The sequence below is a fragment of the Ursus arctos genome, unplaced genomic scaffold (assembly GCF_023065955.2).
Source record: "Ursus arctos isolate Adak ecotype North America unplaced genomic scaffold, UrsArc2.0 scaffold_18, whole genome shotgun sequence".
Taxonomy (NCBI): Eukaryota; Metazoa; Chordata; class Mammalia; order Carnivora; family Ursidae; genus Ursus; species Ursus arctos.
The window spans coordinates 54,769,528-54,793,249 of record NW_026622852.1 but is presented as its reverse complement, the minus strand read 5'-3'; the positions used below and the strand labels follow the sequence as shown (position 1 = coordinate 54,793,249).

General features: G+C 39.9%; 1 protein-coding gene across 16 annotated transcripts in view; it reads left to right on the top strand.

Annotated features, from left to right (window-relative positions):
• The window catches only part of FNBP1 (formin binding protein 1), a 133,190-nt gene that overhangs the window by 77,048 nt on the left and 32,420 nt on the right, over positions 1–23,722 (top strand). For all 16 annotated transcript variants that reach the window (XM_048223411.2, XM_048223409.2, XM_048223407.2 and 13 more), the window contains exon 7: positions 22,860–22,988. In XM_048223411.2, the coding sequence (XP_048079368.1) occupies positions 22,860–22,988 (129 nt within the window). The remainder of the gene's footprint in view (positions 1–22,859; positions 22,989–23,722) is intronic.

The following is a 23,722-nucleotide window of genomic DNA, read 5'->3' as shown; positions in this document are numbered from 1 at the left end:
TATAAAGTATATATACAGTATAAAGAATAAGAACCAAAAGAACACTTCTAATCTACAAGCTAGCTTAAGAAAGAAAATCTTATTGATGCCTTTGAAGTCCGTCCCTAACTTCCTGCTCCTGAGCCCCACCCCACAGGTGTATTTTTTCCTTAATTGGGTGTTAATCCCCTCCTTGCTGTGTGTCCCAGCTTTACCACAGGTGTATGTATTTCCAAAGAGTGTATTTATAATTTTGTCTCTTTTCCCGCATTATATAACCAAAATCATACTTTCATTTATTTTCTTCGGACTTGATTTTTTTTTCATTCGCTATTATGTTTTTTACTTAATTCACATGGAGTATAGAACACGTGACTTTTATATATTAAGGTTAGAGGCAGATGTCTTGCTAAACTCTCTTTTTATGTCCACTTTGGGTTCTTCATGGGTGTTTTTTTTTTATAGAGACAATCCTATCACCAGCAAATAATGGCAGTTTTATTTCTTCTTTTTCAATCGTTATTTATTTATTTTTCTTATCTCGTTTTGTTGGTCATGACTGCCATTATGCTGGCAGAAGCAGTTGGTGTGGACCTTCTTATCTCCATTCTTGATAATGAAGAGAGTACTTCAAATGTTTCTCCATTAAGCACGATTTTAATAAACCCTTTATCAAGCTAAGGGATTCCCTTCTTTTCCTTTTTTGTCATGAGGTTTTTTTCAACTTGACTTGATGTTGAGTACCATGGAACACTTTCTCTGCTTCCTTTAATCCATTAATGCGATAGATTACATGAGTTGGTTTTCTTATATTGAACCATATTAGCATTCCTGTGACAAATCCAAGTAGGATTTTTCTTAATACATAAATTTTTTAAAATACATAATCTGAATTATGTTTTCTTAAATACATAATCTTAATCTGTTTTGTTAATATTTTACTCAAGAGTTTTGACTCTATTCCCATTGAAATTGATCTATATTTCTTCCTTGTCCATCCTAGTTTGGTTTACTTAATGAGTTTCAGAGTGTTGCTTTTTTTCTATTCTCTGAAATAATACACGTAAATTGAAATTAATTGTTTCTTGAATGTTTCATAATACTTCACTGTGGGAAAGTCTCTTAACTACTGAGTCAATTCCTTCATTGTCATCTGCTTCCTCTTTGGTGGATACTGGTGGGTTGTATTTTTCTAAACATAGACCCTCTTCATCCTAAGCTTTCAAACTTATTGCCGTAAAGTTGACCATAATATCTCTCCCGTTAGTGTTTGCTGCCTGTGTTGTTGTGTTCCCCCTTTGTTGACTCCCAGTCCTGCCTGTTTGTACCGTTTTCTCTTTTGGAGGATCGGGTTTCTGAAATCATTTTTATTCTTGTTTTCCGAGAACCCCAAATTTATCATTGTGGAGCTTCCCTTGTCTACTTTTATTTTCTATTTCATTTAGTTTCTTTTTCTTCTTCGTCTTCCTCTTCTTTGGATGTATTCTCTTGCCTTTTCAGAGATTTCTTTCTTCTTGCTTACCTCATTTCAGTTTTTCATCTTTTCTAATATGAACATTAGAAACGCAACACTTTTCTCAGGGCGCCTGGGTGGCTCCGTCAGTTCAGCGTCCGACTCTTGATCTCAGCTCAGGTCTTGATCTCAGGATCGTGAGTTCAAGCCCCGTGTTGGGAGCCTACTTTAAAAAAGTAACACATTTCCCACTTACATACAATTTTATCTGCAACCCACGAACTTTGGTATGGAGTACTACTATTGTTTATTTTGAGATACTTTTCATTTCCTTTACTGTTGAATCTCTTCTGTGATTTATTTGGAAGCCTATTTTAAAATGTCCAATTGTGGGCACCCACGTGGCTCAGTCAGTTAAGTGTCTGCCTTGGGCTCAGGTCATGATCCCAGGGTCCTGGGATCAAGCCCCATGTTGGCTCCCTGCTTAGCTTCTCCTTCTCACTCTGCCCCTCACCAAGCCCCCCTCTCGTGCTCTCTCTCCCACTCTCTCTCTCAAATAAATAAATAAAATCTTTAAAATAAATAAAAATGTCCAATTGTATGGCACATTTAAACTTATCTTTTCATTATTGATTTCTATAGTTTAATTGCATCATCGCTCCAGAAAGTCTGAGTTTGCCTCTAGGGTGTTTGTTGAGACTTGTGTTATGGCCCAGTACGTGGTCAGCTTTTATTGGCGTTCTGTAAGTAATTGAAGAGAATGTGTATTATCCATCTCTATGTATTTTCATTAGATCCAACTTGCCGATGATGCTATGCAAATCTTGCCATCATGCAGATTTTTTTCGCCATTTGTTGTATCACTTTTTGACAGAGCTATGTTACTTCTTTGTGCTTTACTTTTCCGGTTTGTAAAAAGGGAACACAAAGGAACAGGATCGATGGGAGTATTAATGGGGTTAATATGTACAAGGGACTCAAAGCCATTTCCTGCAGCAGCCAGTGATCCCTGAGTTACCTGTCATGATGATGACAGTGGAAGATTAGTCATTTTCTCTCCATTTTTTTCTTCTATTATAAAGTTATTTTATTAAAAAATAAATTTTAGGGCTGCCTAGCTGGGTAACTTGGTAGAGCATGTGACTCTTAATCTCGGGGGCCTGAGTTTGAGCCCCATGTTGGGCATAGAGATCACTTTAAAAATTTAAATAAAAAAAGAAAGAAAGCTTTTAATAAATAAATTTTAGAATTGTAGTATCTTCAGTGTGTTTTTTTTTAATTTTTTTTTAAAGATTTTATTTATTTATTTGACAGAGAGACAGCCAGCGAGAGAGGGAACACAAGCAGGGGGAGTGGGATAGGAAGAAGCAGGCTCATAGCGGAGGAGCCTGATGTGGGGCTCGATCCCAGAAAGCCGGGATCACGCCCTGAGCTGAAGGCAGATGCTTAACCGCTGTGCCACCCAGGCGCCCCTTCAGTGTGTTTTGACTTTTCATCCGTGTGTAGTGAACTTCTGTCTGCAGTTATGTTTTATGCCTTGAAGTCTGTTTTGTCTGATCTGTACCAGCTCTTTGGGCTAGTGTTTGCCTGGCAAATCTTTCCCAAACTTTTACTCTGCATGTTTCTTTGTCCTCATCTTTGGATGGCTCCCTCATGAATGGCACATGGCTAGATTTCTTTTTCATCCAGTCTGATGGTCTTTACCTCTCCCCAGAGAATTTGGGTTCATGTACACCATCTCATCTTGTTTTCTCTTTGTCTCACTTTCTCTGGGTTCCCTTACCTCTTGCTCTATCCCTTTTTGTTTCTTGCCTTCTTGAGTTTTGAAATTTTTGTTTTGTTTTACTTTTCTCATTCCGTCTTTGGCCTATGCCACTTTGGAGATTATGTGTTCTCTTGCTGTGCTTTTATTGGTTAGCCTAGATATTTTAACATACGTATTCAACCTAAACTATGAAGTAATTTGGAATCTTTACTAATGTTTTCCCAAACAACCCTTTAACTAAACCAGCTCCCTTTGACCATTGCAATTTATTTGTGAGTATTTGGGGTTCCATTATACAAGTTAGGCTTTTGTAATTTTATACAGTCCTATAAGTATGCTTTCTACTTTCTTTGTTCACCATTTCTTTTTATATCTGGGATCTTATTCCCTCTTCCCAAAGGACATCCTTTGGAGGTGCCTTTAGCAGAGATTTATTGCAGTAAAATCTCAGTTTTTGTTTGATTGGAATGATCGTCACTCTCATTCTTGAAAGATGATTTCTCCATGTATACAATCCTAGGGCAATTGTATTGTACCTGGAGGATGAACTTAGTTCTACAATCTTCTGGCTCTCATTTGTGTTAAGTCGAAGCAGGGAAGAGGTCAGTGTAACTGTTAATCCTTTGGAGATAATGGCTTTTCTTCTTGGTAACTATGGCGATATATTTTTTTGGTCTTAGTTCTTCACTGAAATTTCACTATAATGTATCTAGCTGTGAATTTCTTTTTTATCTTGCTCTTGATTTGGTGAGTTTATTGGCTCCTGGTTAGAGTTTTTCCACGCGTGTCTATCTCTCATTCTGCTAGTTCATCTGGAACTCCGATTATTAGGTGCAAGTTAAAACTTCTACTCTGGGGAGCGCCTGGGTAGTGCAGTCGTTAGGCGGCTGCCTTCAGCTCAGGGCGTGATCCTGGCGTTCCGGGATCAAGTCCCACATCGGGCTCCTCCACTGGGCGCCTGCTTCTTCCTCTCCCACTCCCCCTGCTTGTGTTCCCTCTCTCGCTGGCTGTCTCTCTGTCACATAAATAAATAAAATCTTTAAAAAAAATAAAAAACTACTCTGTATCATCTCTGCCTATTAACCTGTATTTCTATTTCTCATCTCTTTGTCTTTCTCTGCTGTGCCCCATGTAATTCCTTCAGATATAATTTTCATTTCACTAATTCTCTCTTAAGCTGTGTCTAACCTATGGTTTAATGCACCCATTAGTTCTCGAATCTCAGTTGTTACATTTTCACTTCTAAAAGTTCCTTAGGCTCTCTTTAAAATCTTTTTTCATCCTTTTGTTATTTTCTTGTGACTTTGTCACACTTTCATATCATATTTTACTTCTTGAAACGTATTTAATATCCCAATTTTATATTCCCTATTTAATTATTTCAGTATCTACAATCTTCATGGGCCTGATTCTTCAATTTGTTGTTTCTGCTGACTTGCTCATGGTGACTCGTTTCCTTGTGTATTTTTGTGATACATACATTTCTGCTATAATGCTATAAATGCATTGCTGTAAACCTTACATTCTACAAAAATACTGCTAAAAAAATAAACAGGGCTTCTGGGGAAAATAGGCCCAGAAACAGATCACTCAATAGTTAGAGAACTTTGTAACCAGAACACCAACAAAACAGCAACCCTAGTAAAACTAGCATCTGCATTGAGCACCACAGCCCTTGTCCTTCAAGATGCGGGTCTTTCAGAGTATTAGAACCTTCATAGATGTAGTTTCTTGGGCGCATTCATTTCTGATGAGACTACTTTCATTAAAATGAAAAATCTGATCCAAATGGTAGTTTTTGGTAGTTATCCATGGTTTTCACACAGGGGGAAATATCTTCCCAGTTAACATTAACATACTGTGAAAAATTACATATAAACTATCAAGGCTGGTTATACGAAGGTCATGGCCCTGTATTTCAGTCCTATAAAAAGGTATAAATCACAGCAGAAAACCATGTGAGGTACAGAACAGACCGTGTGATTATGAGTATGTGTTCCTCGGGATTTTATCTGTGGCCAAGGTTTAAAGTGAGCTCTCCGGGGAGCTGGCATTCCTTGGGTTCGCTACCAAGCCGGGACTACGTCAATCTACATTTCCAACTGGGGGTTTGAGATCCACACATGCTGTGTGAGTTCTGGCCCTTTGTGTGGTTCAGAAATTTCCATGATTATTTTATTTCTCTGTTTTTCTCCCTCAGGTCAGACCCAAGTTAGTTATTGAAAGTGCAGTTGCTGGGTCCAATTATGGCTTTAGGACTTTCTGATAGGTCCTGGCCAAATTGAATTGTTCTCCTTGACTCTTTTCCTATTTCCAAGGATATGTTGTTTTTTCGTATCCCGAGAGCATCATTTTGTTATTTTTATGCAGGTACCACTTGCCTCCTCTCCAAGGATATGATAAATTACCCAATTTTAGCATCACAACATTGAACCAGGTAGAGCAGTGTCAAAACATTGGAATTCAAAAGTTATTTTGCCTAAGAGTGTGACTCGGAGCACTGTAATTTCCCCAAACAAACAGCAGTTTGACTGTTATATCAGTGCTCTGTTTTATCGCCGGTGAAGCCCCTTGTCAGTATCAAGCTAAAAGGATGTGGTGTTTCAGTTCTTATTGCTACATAATGTAATTTCCCATTGTGACTTCTGACAGTCTTTGAATCTCATATAAATGTCTTTTCCCCCAGTTTCCGCAAATGATTCAATTATCCAATTGTGTTAGAAAGAACTCACCCTCTCTTGTGCTGCAGTCAGCTCTGCAACACTTGGAACCATCCGACTGCGTTTACAAAGACGTAACCCTTCCCACCATCAGCAGAATGGACTTCGCTAAATTACATTCGGGTGTGATGTTACAGGTGATGTGAACCTGACGTGCATGCATCTTCTAAACTACTTAGGATCTGGGCTTGAGCCTGATTTTCTTCTTTTTTTAAAAATTAAATGCCCCACACTTTTCGTAAGCACTGTGTTCAAATAATCTGTCTGTCCAAGTCTTTGTGGGGCATCCGTAGACTTTTGCTTTGTGTTCAGCGTCAGTGAGTAGCCAGATATCTAGTAATTCGCTTACAAGAGGGTTTGTGTTCTCCTTGAGGCACCCAGTTTAGCTAAAAATAAATTTATATTTATAAAATAGACCTAAAAAAACCTAGTAGTTTTATCTCTGGGCAAGTGAATAGATTTGGATGTTGTGAGGAGGATGAAGGAAGGAAATAGCTCAATGGAATGGATTTTATTGGTGATGAAATTCAGGGAAGTATGCAGTCTCTTTTCCTTTGCCAAGATGCAGCTGTCAGAAAGTTTTGAACTTGAAGACTTAATATGAGCTCTAGTGATTAGGAATGAGGTGATCTGGATTTGCAAAAGAACTAATTATGTTAGAATAGGTCATCCTTGGGGCGCCTGGGTGGCTCAGTCGTTAAGCATCTGCCTTCAGCTCAGGGCGTGATCCCGGCATTCTGGGATCGAGCCCCACATCAGGCTCCTCCACTGGGAGCCTGCTTCTTCCTCTCCCACTCCCCCTGCTTGTGTTCCCTCTCTCGCTGGCTGTCTCTATCTCTCTGTCAAATAAATAAATAAAATCTTAAAAAAAAAAAAAAAAAGAAGAAGAAGAGGTCATCCTTTTGCTCATGACCCAGGTGCTTAAGTTGAAGGTAAAACCAGACCCTTTTTTCCTCCCTTTTAATGAGATGGAAAATATAGTCCTTACTATCTGTTTTGTGTATATTGAGTATATTGAGAAGTCCAAGGACTGCAAGGGAACATAGAAAAATCAAACCATATATGTCTCACTCCAATGTAAGATTCTGTTGTAAAATAATAATGAGGATAAGGCGAAAGTATTCTGTGCTGTCCACCTTCCCCCATCCCAAGCCCTCCTCAGAGGTGATCACGCTTGTCACTTAATATGGGTCCTTCTAGAACATTTAAAATAGTTTTTTTTATTGGGGCCCCTGGCTGGCTCACTTGGTAGAGCACGCAAGTCTTGATCTCGGGGTCATGAGTTCAAGCCCCACACTGGGCATAGAGCTTACTTTAAAAAAAAAGTTTTTTATTGAGGTGAATTTACATACAATAAAGTGGCCACATGGTAAGTGGACAGCTCAATGAGTTTTCACACATATATGAAATCATGGGCCACCACCTAACATGGGGGACATTTCTAGAACCCCAACAGGCTCCCTTGAACACTCCCCCACCCCAAAGGTAACTATTATTCTGACCTCTGTCATATAGAGGTCATATCAGTTTAGCCTGCTTCTGTACTTCCTACAAACTGCTCAACACGTATTCTTCTGTCTGGCTTCTCTGACTCAATGTTATGTTTGTGAGATTCATATTTGTGTTGCATATGGTGGTACTTTGTGTTGTCCACTTGTGATTGCCACGTGGTATTCCATGTGTGGACATACCATGATCTGTTGATCCATTCTTCTGTTCGTGGCCATTTGGATTGCTTCCAGACTGAAGCTAAACTAAGGAAAAAGCTACCATGAATATTTTTATACGTGGCTGTTGGTGGACAGGGTCTCTCACTGTCCTTGGGTATATACTACGGTGTGGCATCCTGGCTCTGGCGTGCTGTCAAAGAGCCTGATGAGGTGGCTGTACCAGCGGACGCTCCCCCGGGGCTTGTGCCTCACCCTCCCCAACGACAGGTGTTTATCAGTCTTTTTATTTCAGCCTCTGGGATGAGTGGGGAGTGGAATCTGGCAGGGGTTGTAATTTGCACTTGCATTTTCTGGGTGAAGAATGATGTTGAACGTTTTTGGGGCCATGTGAACAACCTCTGTTGTGAAGTGACCAAATCTTTTGCTCATTTTAAAAACAGATTTTCAGGGCTCCTGGGTGACGCTCTGTCAGTTAAGCTCAGGTCATCTGCCTTCAGCTCAGATCATGATCTCGGGGTCCTGGGATCAAGCCCCACGGCAGGCTCCCTGCTCAGCGGGGAGTCTGCTTCCCCCTCTCCCTCTGCCCCTCTCCACCCCACTCATGCTCTCTCTCTCTTGCAAATAAATAAATAAATAAAATCTTAAATAAATAAAAATAGATTTTCTTCCTTTTGGTATATAGGTATTCTTTATGAGTGTGTATATGTATGTATTTATACATATGTTCACAGGAATGTATATAATTATACAGTATACTTTTGTGTCTGGCTTCTTTTGATGAGCACAACTTACCAATTTTAATTAAGTCCAATATACCAGTATATATTTTTTAAAAGATTGGTACTTTTTGTTTTCTGTTTAAAATATCTTTACTTACCCCAGTAAAGCCTTTTGGTTTGCCTTTAATTGATAGGTGGGTGATGCTTTATCTTACAATTTTCATCATTGCTATCAAAATATTGGTGTGCAGTGGAAAAGCCTAGACAACCAGAATGTTACTGGTTCCAAGTCACACATTTTTAAGGCTCATGCTTGGTAGTACAGAGAGCCCGTCTCTCGCTGGCCCCCTCTCTCAGAAGCCCGGCGCCATCAGAACTGATTTGGTGCCAAAGGACCATTGTTCCTTGACACCCTGAGCAATTAAACTCTACATCTAGTCTCCAATTTTTTTTTCCTTTTTTTGCAGGCTTAGAGCATGGTGTGGACAAATGGGCAACAGATTACTTTTTAATGGAGTCAGTATTTCAACCTTTATGTAGTTTGGAGATTACTTTGGAAGAATGAGAATTTTAAGTAACCATTCATTTATTTTATAAAACTATTTCTACTAGTTCTTTTCTTGCACTTTGCTTCTGCTTGGTACAGCTTTTTACCCAACTAGATTCTGAATTTGTCTATTTCTGTTTTCACATGCACCCCCCCCCTCCATGAGTTACCCTATACCTATTTTTGTTTTTGTTTTTTTTAACTTCAGGGAATTCTAATGGAATCATGATTTCATGGTCTTAGTCTCATTTTCAGAAAACATTTAACGGGTTGAAGAATTCCTAAGTTGCAAAGCGTTCACGTTCACCGTTCATTCCCTGACCCATTATCCACCGACAGTGTGCTGGCCAGGTGTGGGGGTGGCATGAACACCAGCGTCTAATCACACCTTCCTTGACTGTAAGGGGCTTGCCTTTCATCTTCTTCCTGGTACTCAACTCTCTTTGTTGTGAATTTTCCCGTTTGCCTTCTAACCAACTCTTCAATGGTGTTTTGGCGACAAAGCCTTTATAGTCAGGTTTTATCTGTCACTTGGCTTTGGGAGAATAACATGCCAGACAAACTTGGGCAAGGAGCAGTGCCAAATCTCTGCATTCTGATAGAGCCACAGTTGGTTAGGGTGGTGTTGGGATGAAAAAGGAAAAGGTTATCAAAATGAATGGAATGTGAACTAATATTTCTGAACAGAGAGAACAGTGTTTTCTAAATGCATGCATTACAGGGAGTTCATCCATGTCAGGCAATGAATAATTCCCTTTCTCTAATTCGCCCTCGCCTTGTGACTGTTGGCTCTTACATAATTTCTAAGTGCAAAATAGGATATTGTTTAACAAAAACTGCAGTTAGTGGTTACAAGTAGCTACAGTAATTGTTGGTGAGTTCAAGTTATGTCTTTAAACTCTGGTGTCAGTTTCTCCTTCTTACAGGTTCAGTATCTTGTATGATGCCTTTATTGCCAGAGGCTGAATTTTATAGGCAGCTGTTTGCCACGAAACAGTTAACGTGGCTTCTTAATTCAAATTCATCGCAATTCTGAGGAATTCTCTATACAATGCTAGAGGTTTCCTTCTGGGCTTACTCGTGTTGTTACATAACCTGAGTTGAGGAAATGTTTTAAAAGTTAAATTAGATTCAAATCCCGACCATCAGCACTCAGAAGAGCGGATCAGTTTCTTGGGGAGTTTACATTTCCATTTTTGTGTAATATTATGGCTTCTAAACTATGTGGCTGAGAATGTTCTTAGTTTTAAAATTCTACAGAGATGTCCCTATCGCGAGGTAGATTAGGAACTCGTGAGCCATTTATGAATGAAGGTAGAATTGTAAGGAGTATGTGATAAAGCTTCACGTTTCTAATTATAATAAAAATACACACGTGCTTTTCTTATATCGTAAGTTACATAATCGAATATTTTAAAGAGAAAAATAAAATAATAATCTATGCTAATTTTACATAAGAATGACGGAATTTACTTTGAACAATGATCAGTGTGATAATTAGCTCAGTAAAACAAGTGAAATGTAGCAGTTGAAGAAGGCTTCTGCACTTGGAAGCCGTGTGGAGGGCTCCGTAAGCCCTGGCAGGGTAGGCAGCTGAATGGCAGAGTGTTAAATGTTTTTACCATTTGGGGAAACAGCCTCTCGCAGGATGACTACTTTAGTCATTGTACGTATAAGGAATTGTACTATTAAATTTTTTTGCTGCCTTCGTTCTATGAGGTTTGACATCTTTATTGAACACAGTAATATCTTGAGCGCTCTTCCCAAATTCGTTTCATATCAAATGTCTGACTGGTTATCTGAAGAAATTGTTCACTGTAACAATTTAGAAAACAAAAAAATTTTTTTTGAAAGAGGAAGTGGTTAGTATGAACACAGGAAATACATTTTGCAACTGCAGCTTGATCTTTTGGGTTAAAATGCTTTTTTTTATTCGCAAGGAGAGAAAAATGTGTACAATTAAAAAGAGACTCTCAAAAATGGATACTGTGCTATAAGTGGGTCAATGTTCAAATCAAAGATTCTAGAGAAAACACTTTTGTTATTCTGTTGTTTATGTCTCTATCTGTAGAGTTTGTATTCTGTGTATTTTTCTCTCAGTACGCCTGTATTAAATGAACATCCTGAATGGTTTCTGTTGTTTCGATTCTTAATATTTGTCCTGGGTAGTAATGGATATGTTTTCCTCTCTCGGGGCTTCACACGGCAAATGGAATTTAATGGAAATTTTCTCCGATTAGTAGATGTGGAATAAATGTATTTCTATTTGGAAATGGGACATAACTTTGATCTATGTCATAAGTGAATATTCGTAGGATGAGCTTTGTGTTTTTTTAAAGGCTGTGACACTCCATGTTGGTTTTACCATTAAAAATGAATTTGTGGGGGCACCTGGCTGCCTCAGTTGGTGGAGCGTGCGACTCTTGACCTCCCAGTCATGAGTTTGAGCCCCACGTTCGGTGTAGAGATGACTAAAAAAAATAAATAAACGTTAGAAAAAATGAATCTGTGATAGAAATGTTAAACATGCAGTTGGTTACTACGGTTGAATGTTCCACACAAAAGTATTCAAGTTGCGTTCAGCTCCAAGTTTTTGTTCGTTTGCTACCAATTGCTACTATCTCCATATTGTAAACATTAATTTTCATTTATTTGTTTCCGAAGTAAGTGGTTTTTACGCAAAAAAAAAAAAAAAATGGAGTTTGGTTAGATAAATATCCAAAAAGAAACAAGGAGGTCAAAATGTCAAAATCTCAGGAGTATCAGGAATGTTGGGGGCGGAGGTGCTACCAAAAGTGAATTTATATAGAGACGAAATACTTCTGAGGGCCTCTTCAGTGAAATATTTCCAGTATGCATTATTTCATTTACATTAAAATGTTGACATGAGAATCTGCCTTAACCTTGTTTTAGTGTTCCTAGAAGCATAACCATTGACAAACCTCTAAGTTAATCTGCAGAACCAATAAGAACCAGTAAGACATGGGTCATTCTCATACCCCAGACCTGACGATTAAGGTGACTTAAATGAAAATGATATGAATCTGAATATTCATATTATATGTGAACATATGAATATGCATATGAAGTAAAAATGAATTAAATACATAATGCGATATTCATCATTGGTATGTTTATGTGAGAGTGTATATAGCTTCACGCACTGGGCACTCACTGTTCTAAAGGCTTTCATATGCAACTCAATACAATTATTTTATTTTAGTCTGTTCTGTTTTATTTGGGGGCTGGGGGTAGGGGCAGAGGGAGAGAGAGAATCCCAGGCAGGCTCCGCGCTCAGTGCAGAGCCCGACTCAGGGCTCGATCTCACGACCCTGAGATTACAACCTGAGCCGAAATCAAGAGTTGGACGCGTAACTGACTGAGACACCCATGCGCCCCATCATTTAATAAGATATTTTACTTTTCACCGATAGTGAATGGCCTGCTTGGCCAAGAGCACGTTCTTACTCTTGCTACGACACAGAAGTGCATTCAGAGCTTGTTTCTACCGCTTACTAATGGTACAGCATGAGGTGGTTTGCTTCATCTCTGAGCGTGTTTCCTAGTCTATGAAATAAGGATAATATCGTGCACCTCAAGGGCTTGTTGTGAGATTTCAGTGGTATGTGATATACATGAAGGAGAGGCCTGGTTTTGGACTGCAGTTAATTGGTCCACACTGTTTTCTTCATCTGTATTTTGCCTGTTTGTGTCTTCTTTTGCTTACTTCTGGCTCCTTCTTCCTCCGTTCTCCTTCGGCCTACGGTGAATTAGTTGAGTATATTTTGGACATTCTAGGCATGTAGGCATCCCACAAGAACATTTATTGCACAATGAGTGCATAGCATCAATAGGATTGCAGTAGGTACCTTTCATGAGGGCCCTGGTTAGCCAATAATGATGAAATGGAGAGACAAGGAAAACTTCCGTTGCAGAATAAGATGGAGTATCATATGTTATGTGCCAGACTTCATGGTGAAGATAATTAGAACAAGAGCAGTTTAAAAAAAAAATGGTTTATGAGAATCATCGTATGTAAAATCACCTGGTCCTCCAAGCAGCAAATACTAGGAGTTCAAAGTCGTTCTTGGATTCTGCGTCTGTAAACGCTCTGTGCAGATTACAGGTTGTTGAGATAGGACTGAGGACGGAATTGGGGCGTGAAGATGAACGTTGTGTAGAAAATGAAAAGATGGAGCAGAGAGCAACTGAGTGGAAAGAACCCCACCAGGGCTCTGAGGGAAACCTGCTGCCCATGTTGACCTGCCTGGTGGGACAGGGGGCTGGGTAGGATCTCCTGGAGAGATGAAATGAGAACAGATTATGACAGATATTAAAAGCCAAATGGCAGAATGAATGTGTCCCCGATGAAATGCTACTGAACCACCTCCCCCAAAGACTCACACTGGAAAAGTGCTTTATATTTTCTAGAAGGGTTTTAATCCCCTCGTAGAATTCTTACATCCCTTCCTAGATAAGAAGGGTCAGTCTCTAAGGTGTTGAATTATCATGAGCCTAAAACGGCCCTGCTGGATACGGTACAGCCAAGACTGAAGCACATTTCTATGCCTCAAATTCAGTTCTTGCCAGAGGACCATCTGGCTTCACTACTAGATTATGTTAAATGAGCTCTTCACTGTTAACCACTGTGGAATTATGCAGGTGATAGTGAGTTGGGGTAAGATGATAAATAGCAATTGACAGGAGGCCTCCGTATCAGGGAGCCAAGAAGGAGAAGCGGGGATTGTACTGGACTAGGATGCGTAGGCGCCATCTGTTTACCATCCGTCCTTACAGCCGTAGACATACAAGGCAGGCCCGCTGTTGTTGCTTCTTACATAGGATTCCTTTCTGGGTTGCATTTCCTCCTTCCTGGATGATAGGTTGTTTTACTTTTTTTCCCATGAGGGTTTTTGTGAGCAGTACGTTCATTATTTGCCTGAAATGTCTTTATTTTGCCTTCACGCGAGTGTGATAGTTTAGCTAGGTGTAGAATTCTCAGCTGACAGTTATTTTCTCTAAACCTGTTTCGAAATGTCACCCCATTGTCTTTTATCATTGATCGTTCCTCCTGGGAAGTCGGCTGTCTACTTATTGCATTCCTTCGAGGGGACTTGACTTTCTTTCCCTGGTTGTTAAGACCTTGTCTTTGCCCTTTGGTGTTTTGTAGCATCACTATATGTTTCAAAGTATACACTTTCTTATTTCTATTTTTTCTGCGTGGAGTTCAAATGGGAGTTCGTTCCTTTTGTAAATGTAGGAAAAGCTTCCAGGTGTTAACTCTTCAAATGTTGCCTGTGTTTCATTCTCTTAAATTGTTGGTTCTGGGACTCATAGCAGATGTGTATGAAACTTGTCGTGCTATCCCATGTGCTCCTAGCTTCATTTTCCTTCCTTCCTTTCTTTATCTCTATATATTACATTTTGTGTAACTTTCTTAGCCACTTCATGAATTTTCTTCACTGATTCTATTATTTAACTTATCTATGACGTTTTTCAAATTTCAGTGACTATTTTTTATTCCTAGACATTCCACTTGGTTCTTTTTCATCTTTATAATGTCTTATTATTTTCTTGTGAGTTCTATTACTTCTTTTATTTCTTTAATTATTTTAAATATTCTTGTTTTCCCACTCTCTCTCTCTTGCTCTCTCTCTCTCTCTCAAATAACTGAATAACTAAATAAAGTAGAAAAGGGGGGGCACCTGGGTGGCTCAGTCCGTTAAGTGTCTGCCTTTGGCTCAGGTCATAATCTCAGGGTCCTGGGATTGAGCCCCACATCGGGCTCCCTGCTTAGTGGGGAGTCTGCTTCTCCCTCTCCCTCTGCCTTTCCCCCTGTGCTCTCTCTCTCTTTCTCTTTCTCTCTTCTCTCAAATAAATAGAGTATTTAAATATTCTTGTTTTATATTTTCTTCCGAATTGTTCTTTTAGGTCAAGTTCTTATGGTGATAAGTTTTCTATCGTATCACCTCTCATGGTGGTTTAGTTCCTTGTGCATTTATAATTATTATTGTCTTTTTCATATGAGTGTGTCTTCAATAGGGATGGTTTTTTTCTCTGAGAATCTCATAAAAGGATTATATGAAACCCAGCAACGCTTTATATTGGTTTCTTCCAGACAACCTGGGACTAATTTTTATGTTAATTACTTGGGTTGGGTATTCTTGTATCATCTGTATAATACATACAAGCTTAAGATTTTGTTTCTCAGAGGATGCACTTCCTCACTCCGCCCCATAGCCTGAGACTTAAACAAGCTTCCTTGCTGTCTTCTCTGGTCACTAGAGAAGTTTTGTTTGGTGTCACCCAGCTTAAGAAAAACAGAAAAATGAACATCGACATTACAATAAAGGGCGTATGGTCTTACGTCTTTAACTCATTGATGACATATGCTGAATGCCACATGGAAGATTTTTAGTATCAAACCTTACTGATTAAACATCTTTTGTGACTTGGGGACTAAGGGTGCATAGCCGCTAACCTACCACCAAACACATCAGATTTCTTCAGAACAGGAAGCTGTATTTCTTTTCTTTCCCTGGGGAATGTAACAGGACTATTTTTTTTCCTCTTCCGAGGAATGTATCTTTTCTAGAACTGTGTTCAGTATTTTTATTCTTCACAACAGCACCACAGCCACAGAGAATGATCATTTGGGCTTTAACTTTCTAGAATCCAGGCTGTCATTTTCAGCTGTACGTATTTGCAACCTTGTGAGTGTCATATTCTGGGGGGCAGTTGTTAAGGGGAGAGGGAGAAGAGAAAGAGAGAATCAGTTTCTCCCCTGCCACAACTGAACACGCAAGTCTCTGGCCAATGACCGTGCATTAGAAACCAGGGAAGAGGGGCACCTGGGTGGCACAGTGGTTAAGCGTCTGTCTTCGGTTCAGGGCGTGATCCCGGCGTTATGGGATCGGGCCCCACATCAGGCTCCTCCGCTATGAGCCTGCTTCTTCCCCTCCCACTCCCCCTGCTTGTGTTCCCTCTCTCGCTGGCTGTCTCTCTCTCTGTCGAATAAATAAAAATAAAATCTTTAAAAAAAAAAGAAACCAGGGAAGAGAAGGGAGACAAGTCTTGGAGACCATGATTTATATTTTACCGAGCTGTCTGAGCTCATACCGAATTTTTGTCCAGCCTACTTGGGGCGGTGGATGAACAATATCAGCATTGGCTTCTCTCTTAGCAGAAATGGTCACTCACCTTGAGTAAATAGATATTTCAAATTCTACTTTTCAAATAAGGCAACCAGGGTATAGGGGAACAGAAGGCCTTTTCTTAAAACTGTTTAGCAACTGAATGGCTGGTGTGGGATTGAGATGCTGGTCTCATTTGCTATCTTCCCCTGTTCTCTCCTTCTGTTTCACTGACTCTGCACCAAAGTAACCTACAGTCCTGGGGCTAGAAGTTCTAAGACTGTGAAAAAAAAAAAAATCAGGAAATTGCTGAAATATTTCAAGCATATTTCTTTGGTTAACTTATTTTGAAGTTTTTCTCTGTTTTGTATTTTAGCTGCCTTTATAATTTATCAAAGACAGACTCATTGTTTTGGCAAGTCCCAGGCCTGGAAGGCTCCAACAAAAACTCCCAGCACTCCATCTGAATAGGAATTTTTAAATGCATTCTTAGTCCTGAATTTGAAAATGTATTCTAGAGGCAACAGTTTGCTGGGAAATTTAAACAATGCCGTTTATCATACAACAACATTGCTCCAGACAGAGAATTTTTTTCATCTCTTCCTTTGTTAGTATCCCTCCTACTGCCTTATCTTTTTAGAGCTTTTTCTCTTTTTCTTTTTCTCTTTCTTTCTTTCTTTCTTTCTTTCTTTCTCTTTGTGGATTTCAAAGGCAAGCCATACCTCTTCAGTTTTTAAGTTTCTGGAATTCAGCATTAGAATTTGTTTCTTCAACTAATTTTTTTGGCGAAATAGAATATTCCTTAATCACTCTTGTAAGAAGTGATCACTATTAATGTTTTATTTTTACAATAATCAAATTATGCTGTGAATACTGTTTTGGAAACTTAAAAAAATGTTTTTAAATCACATACGGCTTTCACTTTCTCTAATCATTAAATACTCTTCTACAATTTTTTTTTTATAGGCTGCACCTTAGGCCATCAAGGATATGAGATACGTTTAACCAATGACATTACTGGGCATTTGTTTCAAATTCTTGTCTATTATAAATAATACTGTGATGGATATCTTTTGTGAACATTTAAAGTGATTTCATTAGTGGGGCGCCTGGCTGGCTCAGTCCATGGAACATGCAATTCTTGATCTTGGAGTTTGTGAGTTCGAGCCCCACGTTGGGTGTGGAGAGGACTTAAAAAGTAAATAAACGTAAACATGAATGAATGAATGAATGAATGAATGAATGAAATGATTTCCTGAGGATAAATTCCCAGAAGTAGAATTGCTGAGTCAAGGACTAGGGTAGATGAGTTTTACTCCTACTCACTGACCAGTCCTAGAGAAATCCAGTACACCAACTAGAGTTTTCAGGGATTCTCCACCAGTTGCTGTTTTTAGGGATCTCAAAAATACGTAGAAAATAGGTCAGACTATTCAGTGGCTCCTTCCTCCCTTATATGCTGCCAAAGCGTGCACGCTTCTCACTAACCCGGCCGCGTCCAAAGGAAGGGTGCTCTAGTGGTCGGAGCTCCTTGCCACTCAGAGTCACCAAGTGTGCCAGCTGTCGATTGGGGATCGTCGTAATGTGCTGGTGTCATTCAGTGGCATAACTGCAGCTGTGTTTCTGGAACTTTCCGGTGACTTGCCCTAGCCTGCCTTATCTGCTCTCAGTGTTTTCACAGAACACAAATTAAGGACTCCAGGTTGTCACGTTCCCGGTGATTGTCAGAGGGTGGAATGGGCAGGCACTTTTACTTTCTAAACCACACTGTTCTGTAAATTGGAATTATTTGCAACAAGCAAATTTTTGTAATCAGGTGAAAAAGAACTAAAGCTGCAGAGAGGCCAGATAACCCAGGTTATTAAATTTTATAAGTTTAATTTTACCCAAAATATATTTTTTGAAGACTTTAGTTTTTTAAGTCACCTCTCCTGCACCCAACATGGGGCTCGAACTCACAAACCCCAAGATCAGGAGTCACGTGCTCTACCGACTGAGCCAGCCAGGCACCCCAGTTTTATCCACAATATTAAGTCAGTGGCTCAGGTAGTTTGAAGAGGGGTGAATTTGGAGCCAAGAGCCCTGCTGGATCCTTGCCGTGCCTCCAGTCCAGGCTTCTCAACCCTTCTGGATCCCGGAATTGGCGGGGGGAGCTGCCCCTGATCTCCAGCTATTTGGATAATAATTATAGACAGCCTGGGGCAGTGGTGCAAAATCATGAATGCCAAATAAAATCTCGATTTAGCCCCCTTCTCCGTCCAGCCTAAAATACAGTTGGTTTCTTTTCATGATAATGATGAAATAAAACATTCAAAGTACAGCTGCCCGGGAGAACCTTTACTGTCGTTTGAGCTACCAGTGGTAACTGTAAATTATTCCTCACTGCTGTCCCCCGATTTTGGGGAGTAAAGGACGGGCCTTTTAAATGTGTTCTATCACATCTCTCAACAAAGGAAAAAAATGGCTCCCCGAAACTTCTGAACGCTGCTGCCGTAAATGCTTCCTTTATCACTTAAGGAACAGCAGTGTCTATCAACATGTGGGAGGTCTGAGGCCATGTTCAAAAAATTAATACATCTCAGTATTTATTTACAGTAAATATATAAAAGGAACTAGTGCATTTTGGCCCATTTTTGTGAAAAGGTCAAAAGCCTTGAGCAACCCCGAGAAAAGACGTGTGTATAATTTCTTAAGCAAAGCAACCGTGTGCCCCACATGAAAGCGAGCACGTTTCTTAGTACGCCTCCTGTTCTCTGCTCGTGACAGCTGAGACTCAGCCAGCGGGGTTGTTTTCTCCCTTAATATCTGAAATATTAAGGGGAAAAAAAAAAACACCAAACTGAACAGGAAGTCGCCGTGCATTTTGGCCAATGCTAATTAGTCTAAATTTAACTAACTAAATGGATTACAGTATTTTTATCTTTAAACCCATTAGGACTTAGAAGCATCAAGCGGCAGTTCAGCCTCTAAATTATTGTTTTCTTTATTTAGAAACTGCAACTCTGACCTTTTGGGCAATCCAACTTTATTTCCATAGAACATTGCGGGGGGGTGGGGGGGGGGGGCGTGTGAAGAGCCGGTGAAGTCACGCTCAAGCAGTATAGGCCTGTTTGGATTTATTTGGGGAGATTCCCAAGGGTTTGTCAAAAATTCTGAAGTTTAAATTCAGGCTTTCTGATTGACAGTGAAAGTGGTCTAGAGCGTATTCAAAGATGTCTGTGATTTACAGCCTCAGGCCACTGTGGTCATTCTGGACTTTTTTAGAATATTTTCTCTAAATTCTATGACTGACTCAAAAAAAAAAATCCTCTGAACTTCCCTCTGCCCTACAGTCATGTTGCTATAAGATGTAGTGTCTTGTATTCTTAGAATGAGAACTTTAATTGCAAGATACAGCTTTTGGTCTGGCTTGGGAAGGAAGTACGTCCTGAAGATAATAGTCACTATTTTTAGACTGACTTAAACAGAGACGAGAAAGACTGATCTTCATGATCTTCATTTAGCCTAAGACTGGGAGATGCACTCTCTAAAATATCTAGTTACTTACCAGTTACTCCGGACAAGTTTTCGAAAGCACTTTTAAAGATATTTTTAAAAATGTATTTGTAATGAGTAACTGACTCAACGCTAGTTTTAGAGAAAGACTCCTTCTAAGTTCTATTGCAAAATAAACATAACAGCTTACTAAACAAAAATAGATTTTCCATAGTAAAACTTGGTCAGAACAATGGCACATTTCTGGGCCCAGGATTCAAAAGTGGGTATTAATTCAAGGCAGCTGAGTGCTGGGATTGAGAACAAGACCGTCCTGTCTTCCTGCCTCAGCCTTGCAGAATTTGATGTGCGGAAATATTTTACTGCTTTTAAGTGCTTCTCTATCGTATTAGTGAGGGGGGGTGAGGGGAGTGAGAAACTGTAGGAAAATGCCTACAGAGACTATATAGGAATACATACACTTTGCAACCTATGTCCACGTTTGCATTCAAGAAAAACTCCCAGAGACATCATGCTTCTTTCACGTAAAAGGTAGGCTCGTTCTCTCTGACGTATGTCTGATTTGTTTTCTTCTACTCAGCTAGCGTTCCAGGGCTGGAGTTTTATGCGTCATTCCTGATTTCAGCTTCTACGGTTCCCATCTAGTGGTCCCCAGTTAGGTTTCAGGATCACCGCGGGTAAAGCTTGTAAAGGGCATCGGGAAACTATTATGAGTTAATATGCTTATGAAAGCAATTATATAACCCAAGTGAACACATTATTATTAGAGATTTAGGGGAACTGAGAGGAGAGGATCGTTGCCACTTCCAACCAGATGTTGGTGGGTTACCTCCGGCAGGGCGCCCCCAGTTCTCATGAGTAAAGCATTCCGTGCTTAGTATGATGGGTTTATTGTCAGGAAGCTCGTATCTGTTCGTGGTGTGTGTGTGTGTGTGTGTGTGTGTGTGTACGTGTCCATACGTACATACATACACATGCATAATGATGACATTCTGCTCTCTGTTTCAGAGCTTAAGCTATTTTAAAAATTCACCGAGTTAGAATAATTTCTCCAAAATAAATAAGGGGACCCCATCTTGTTACTTGTTACTTTCATTTACAAAGGATATGAGGAAACAAACCCCCCCCCTTGAATTTCGTTAAGACTGTTTCTGAGGAAGGTTTGTAAATGGAATGGAGAATCTTTTAGAAATTTGAGGTCTACCTGGGAGTTTCCTGGGGTTTTTTTTTCTTTCTCGTATTCATAACAAAGTGATCCAGGATAAAACTCTAAGTAATTGAAAGAGTTAAAGGCTTTTTGTGTTGGAAGCATTAGGGGAACAGATGGTATGCACGGAGGTGGGAAAGCAATTATTTAAACAGAGGAGGGCTCGTGTATACTGGAAAGGCATGGATTTTCGAGGGTAGCTGGGGACTTCACGTTTTGGGGACCAGGTTAACATATTTACTAGTGGACACATTAGAAGCGGAAGCCAGAGCATATGGTCGGGAAGGGAGTTAACAGGAAGCCGACAGAGAGGAAGAACATGGCCGCCGAAGTCACCAAGGGGAGATGAGAAGTGGATAAAAATGGTTTTGAGATCCTAAAGGCCTTGAGAAACTAAAAGAACCTCAGGTAGTAAGGAAATCAGTTTGGAAAGATTTATATCGTTAATCTTTGTCTGAGAAATGTTCCGGAAGAGAATGAAGGAGGCAGCTCTGAATGACCACGCTGGGCGTGGTGATCACCAACAGGCAGATGAGTGAAACGTGTCAAGGAAGTGAAAATCAGGTGAAGCCTCCAAGTCACGGAGGCAGGAAACCATAAAGAACACAGAGATGCAGAAAATCTGATGGTAGGCACTACCGATGTTCAGACAGAAAGTGGGGCATTGACGTGACTTTTGAACATGTCCGTGTTCTTTTTTGTCCTTTTAAAAAATGAGTGGGTTTGGTAAAACAAAACAAAAAACAAAGAAACAGAAAGTTCCCGTAGTTATGTTGGAACAAGGCCCTTTTCCTGTTGTGTTTCTGGCTTGGTGTGGTAGCTGGCCAAGTCACCTGCAGGCCAAGCCACCTCTTCATCGGGCAGGGGGTAGTTTTTGCCCTGCATGAACTTCAGACTGTGTTAGAGAGTCAGGAGGCCATATTTCTCAAGACATCTCCAAAGCGCTAGATGAATCCAAGGTGGGATCACCAGCGTAACCATCAGTGGTATTTGTGGATGACTTCAGAGTTTACAGGCATTCTTGTTCAAGCTTTAAAATCATGTCTGCCGGGGCACCCGGCCAGCTCAGTCAGTGGAGTGTGTGACTCTTGATCTCGGGGTTGTGAGTTCAAGCCCCACGTTGGGTGTGGGGCCTTCTTAATTAAAAAATAAAATCGATTCTGCAATTCATCAACAGTTGCCCCTTTCATGTAGGTGTGTGATTAACCAAAATACGAATTAGAAGAGAGAAACAAATGTATGCATTTTATTGTTGATTATTTAGGAGAAAATCAATGCAGGAAAACACAAAATAGCGCATACTCATACACAAACAAAAACCACAAAGAGGGTGCCATATTTGCTACTTCTTTAAACTATATACTAAAAGTAAACACCTGGGTGCCTCCCTGGCTCGTCATGGAGCATGCGACTCTTGATCTCTGGGTTCAAGCCCCTCATTGAGAGTAGAGATTACTTAAAATAATAATAATAAACATCGTGAGAGTGTTAGGTCCATATAGATCAGGGTTCCTATGCCTTTGTAATTCATGAATTCCATTGAGAATTGGATAAAAATTTTTATGGAATGGGGCTCCTGGGTGGCTCAGTTGGTTAAGTGTCTGCCTTAGGCTCAGGTCATGATCTCAGGGTCCTGGGATCGAGCCCTGCGTCAGGCTCTCTGCTCAGTGGGGAATCTTGCTTCTGCCTCTCACTCTTCCTCTGTGTGCTTGCTCTCCCTCCCTCTCTCTCTCAAATAAATAAATAAAATCTTTAAAAAAAATTATGGATTTCCCCCATCCCCTCCTTAAGGAAAAAAAAAGCTATATATATATATATATATATCCTATAAAATATATGTACATATTATAAAAATATATGAGCATAGGTTCCCACCAGCACCATCTAGGTAACATAAATATGTGAATCGGACCAAGTGCAGACAATAAAGAATAGGGACTCTTGTGTCAAACTAGAAAGTAATGCCAAGTTAAGACAATAGAGAATGGTAGGGTTTGTGAAAAACTAGGGTGCTCATCCTTACCTAAACTAAATTCAAATTCTAAACAATTTCTATAACACCTGCTAAATATAACACATTTAAGGTAAATTTGACTGCAAATCCCTTTGGTTTGCAGTTCTAGGCTCTTATTATATGTAAACATAGGGGTACTCTCATTTTTTGCCCCAAGGCGCGACAGCAAGCTCAAGCACGTCACCAAATGGCAGAGGACAGCAAAGCAGATTACTCATCAATTCTCCAGAAATTCAACCACGAGCAGCACGAATATTACCATACTCACATCCCCAACATATTTCAGGTAAGTAATTCAGGTCTCTCAGATTGGCTTTGCCTTTAGAGACACGTGGCTTGGGAATCATGATTGGGCTTATATTCTGAGTAGTTACAAAATTCTAAATTTCCTCAAACTGAAGTCACTTTTGAAGCATCCAGGGAGCTCCTAGGTGGCTCAGTTTGTTAAGCACTTGACTCTTGATCTAAGGTCTTGATCTCAGGGTCATGAGTTCAAGCCCCATGTTGGGCTCTGCTCTGGGCATGGAGCCTACTTTAAAAAAAAAACATATCAACACAAACAAACAAACAAACAAAGCGTCCAGATCAAGCGTTGACTGGCAATAAGATGAAATATACTGTTAATCTCAAGGTTAATCAGTGACCTTTGCAGGTGTCCTGAGTTTGCCCTTGCAGCCTTTCTTTGCCAGTCTTAGAAGTGCAATTCTTAGATTAGTGCCCTCTTTGCTAGAAGGACCATTCGGATTATAAAATGCCAACTTAACTTTAGGAGTCCGAGCAGAATTCCTACAGTTACAGGATTTGAATAAATGACAGTCCTTTTCTTTGGATTGTTTCTCTTTTGGGTACTTTAAGTTGTCAGAAATGGCATGAGAAAAGTTGTAGACGTGTTCTCCCACTTTGGGAATCTTTTACAACTTGGGTCCAGTTGTAGAAAAAAATAAGTATTTGCTTTTTAGTGTCTACACACACAGCAAACAAGAGCCTCCAGCTTGTAGACGGAAGATACACGAGTTACAT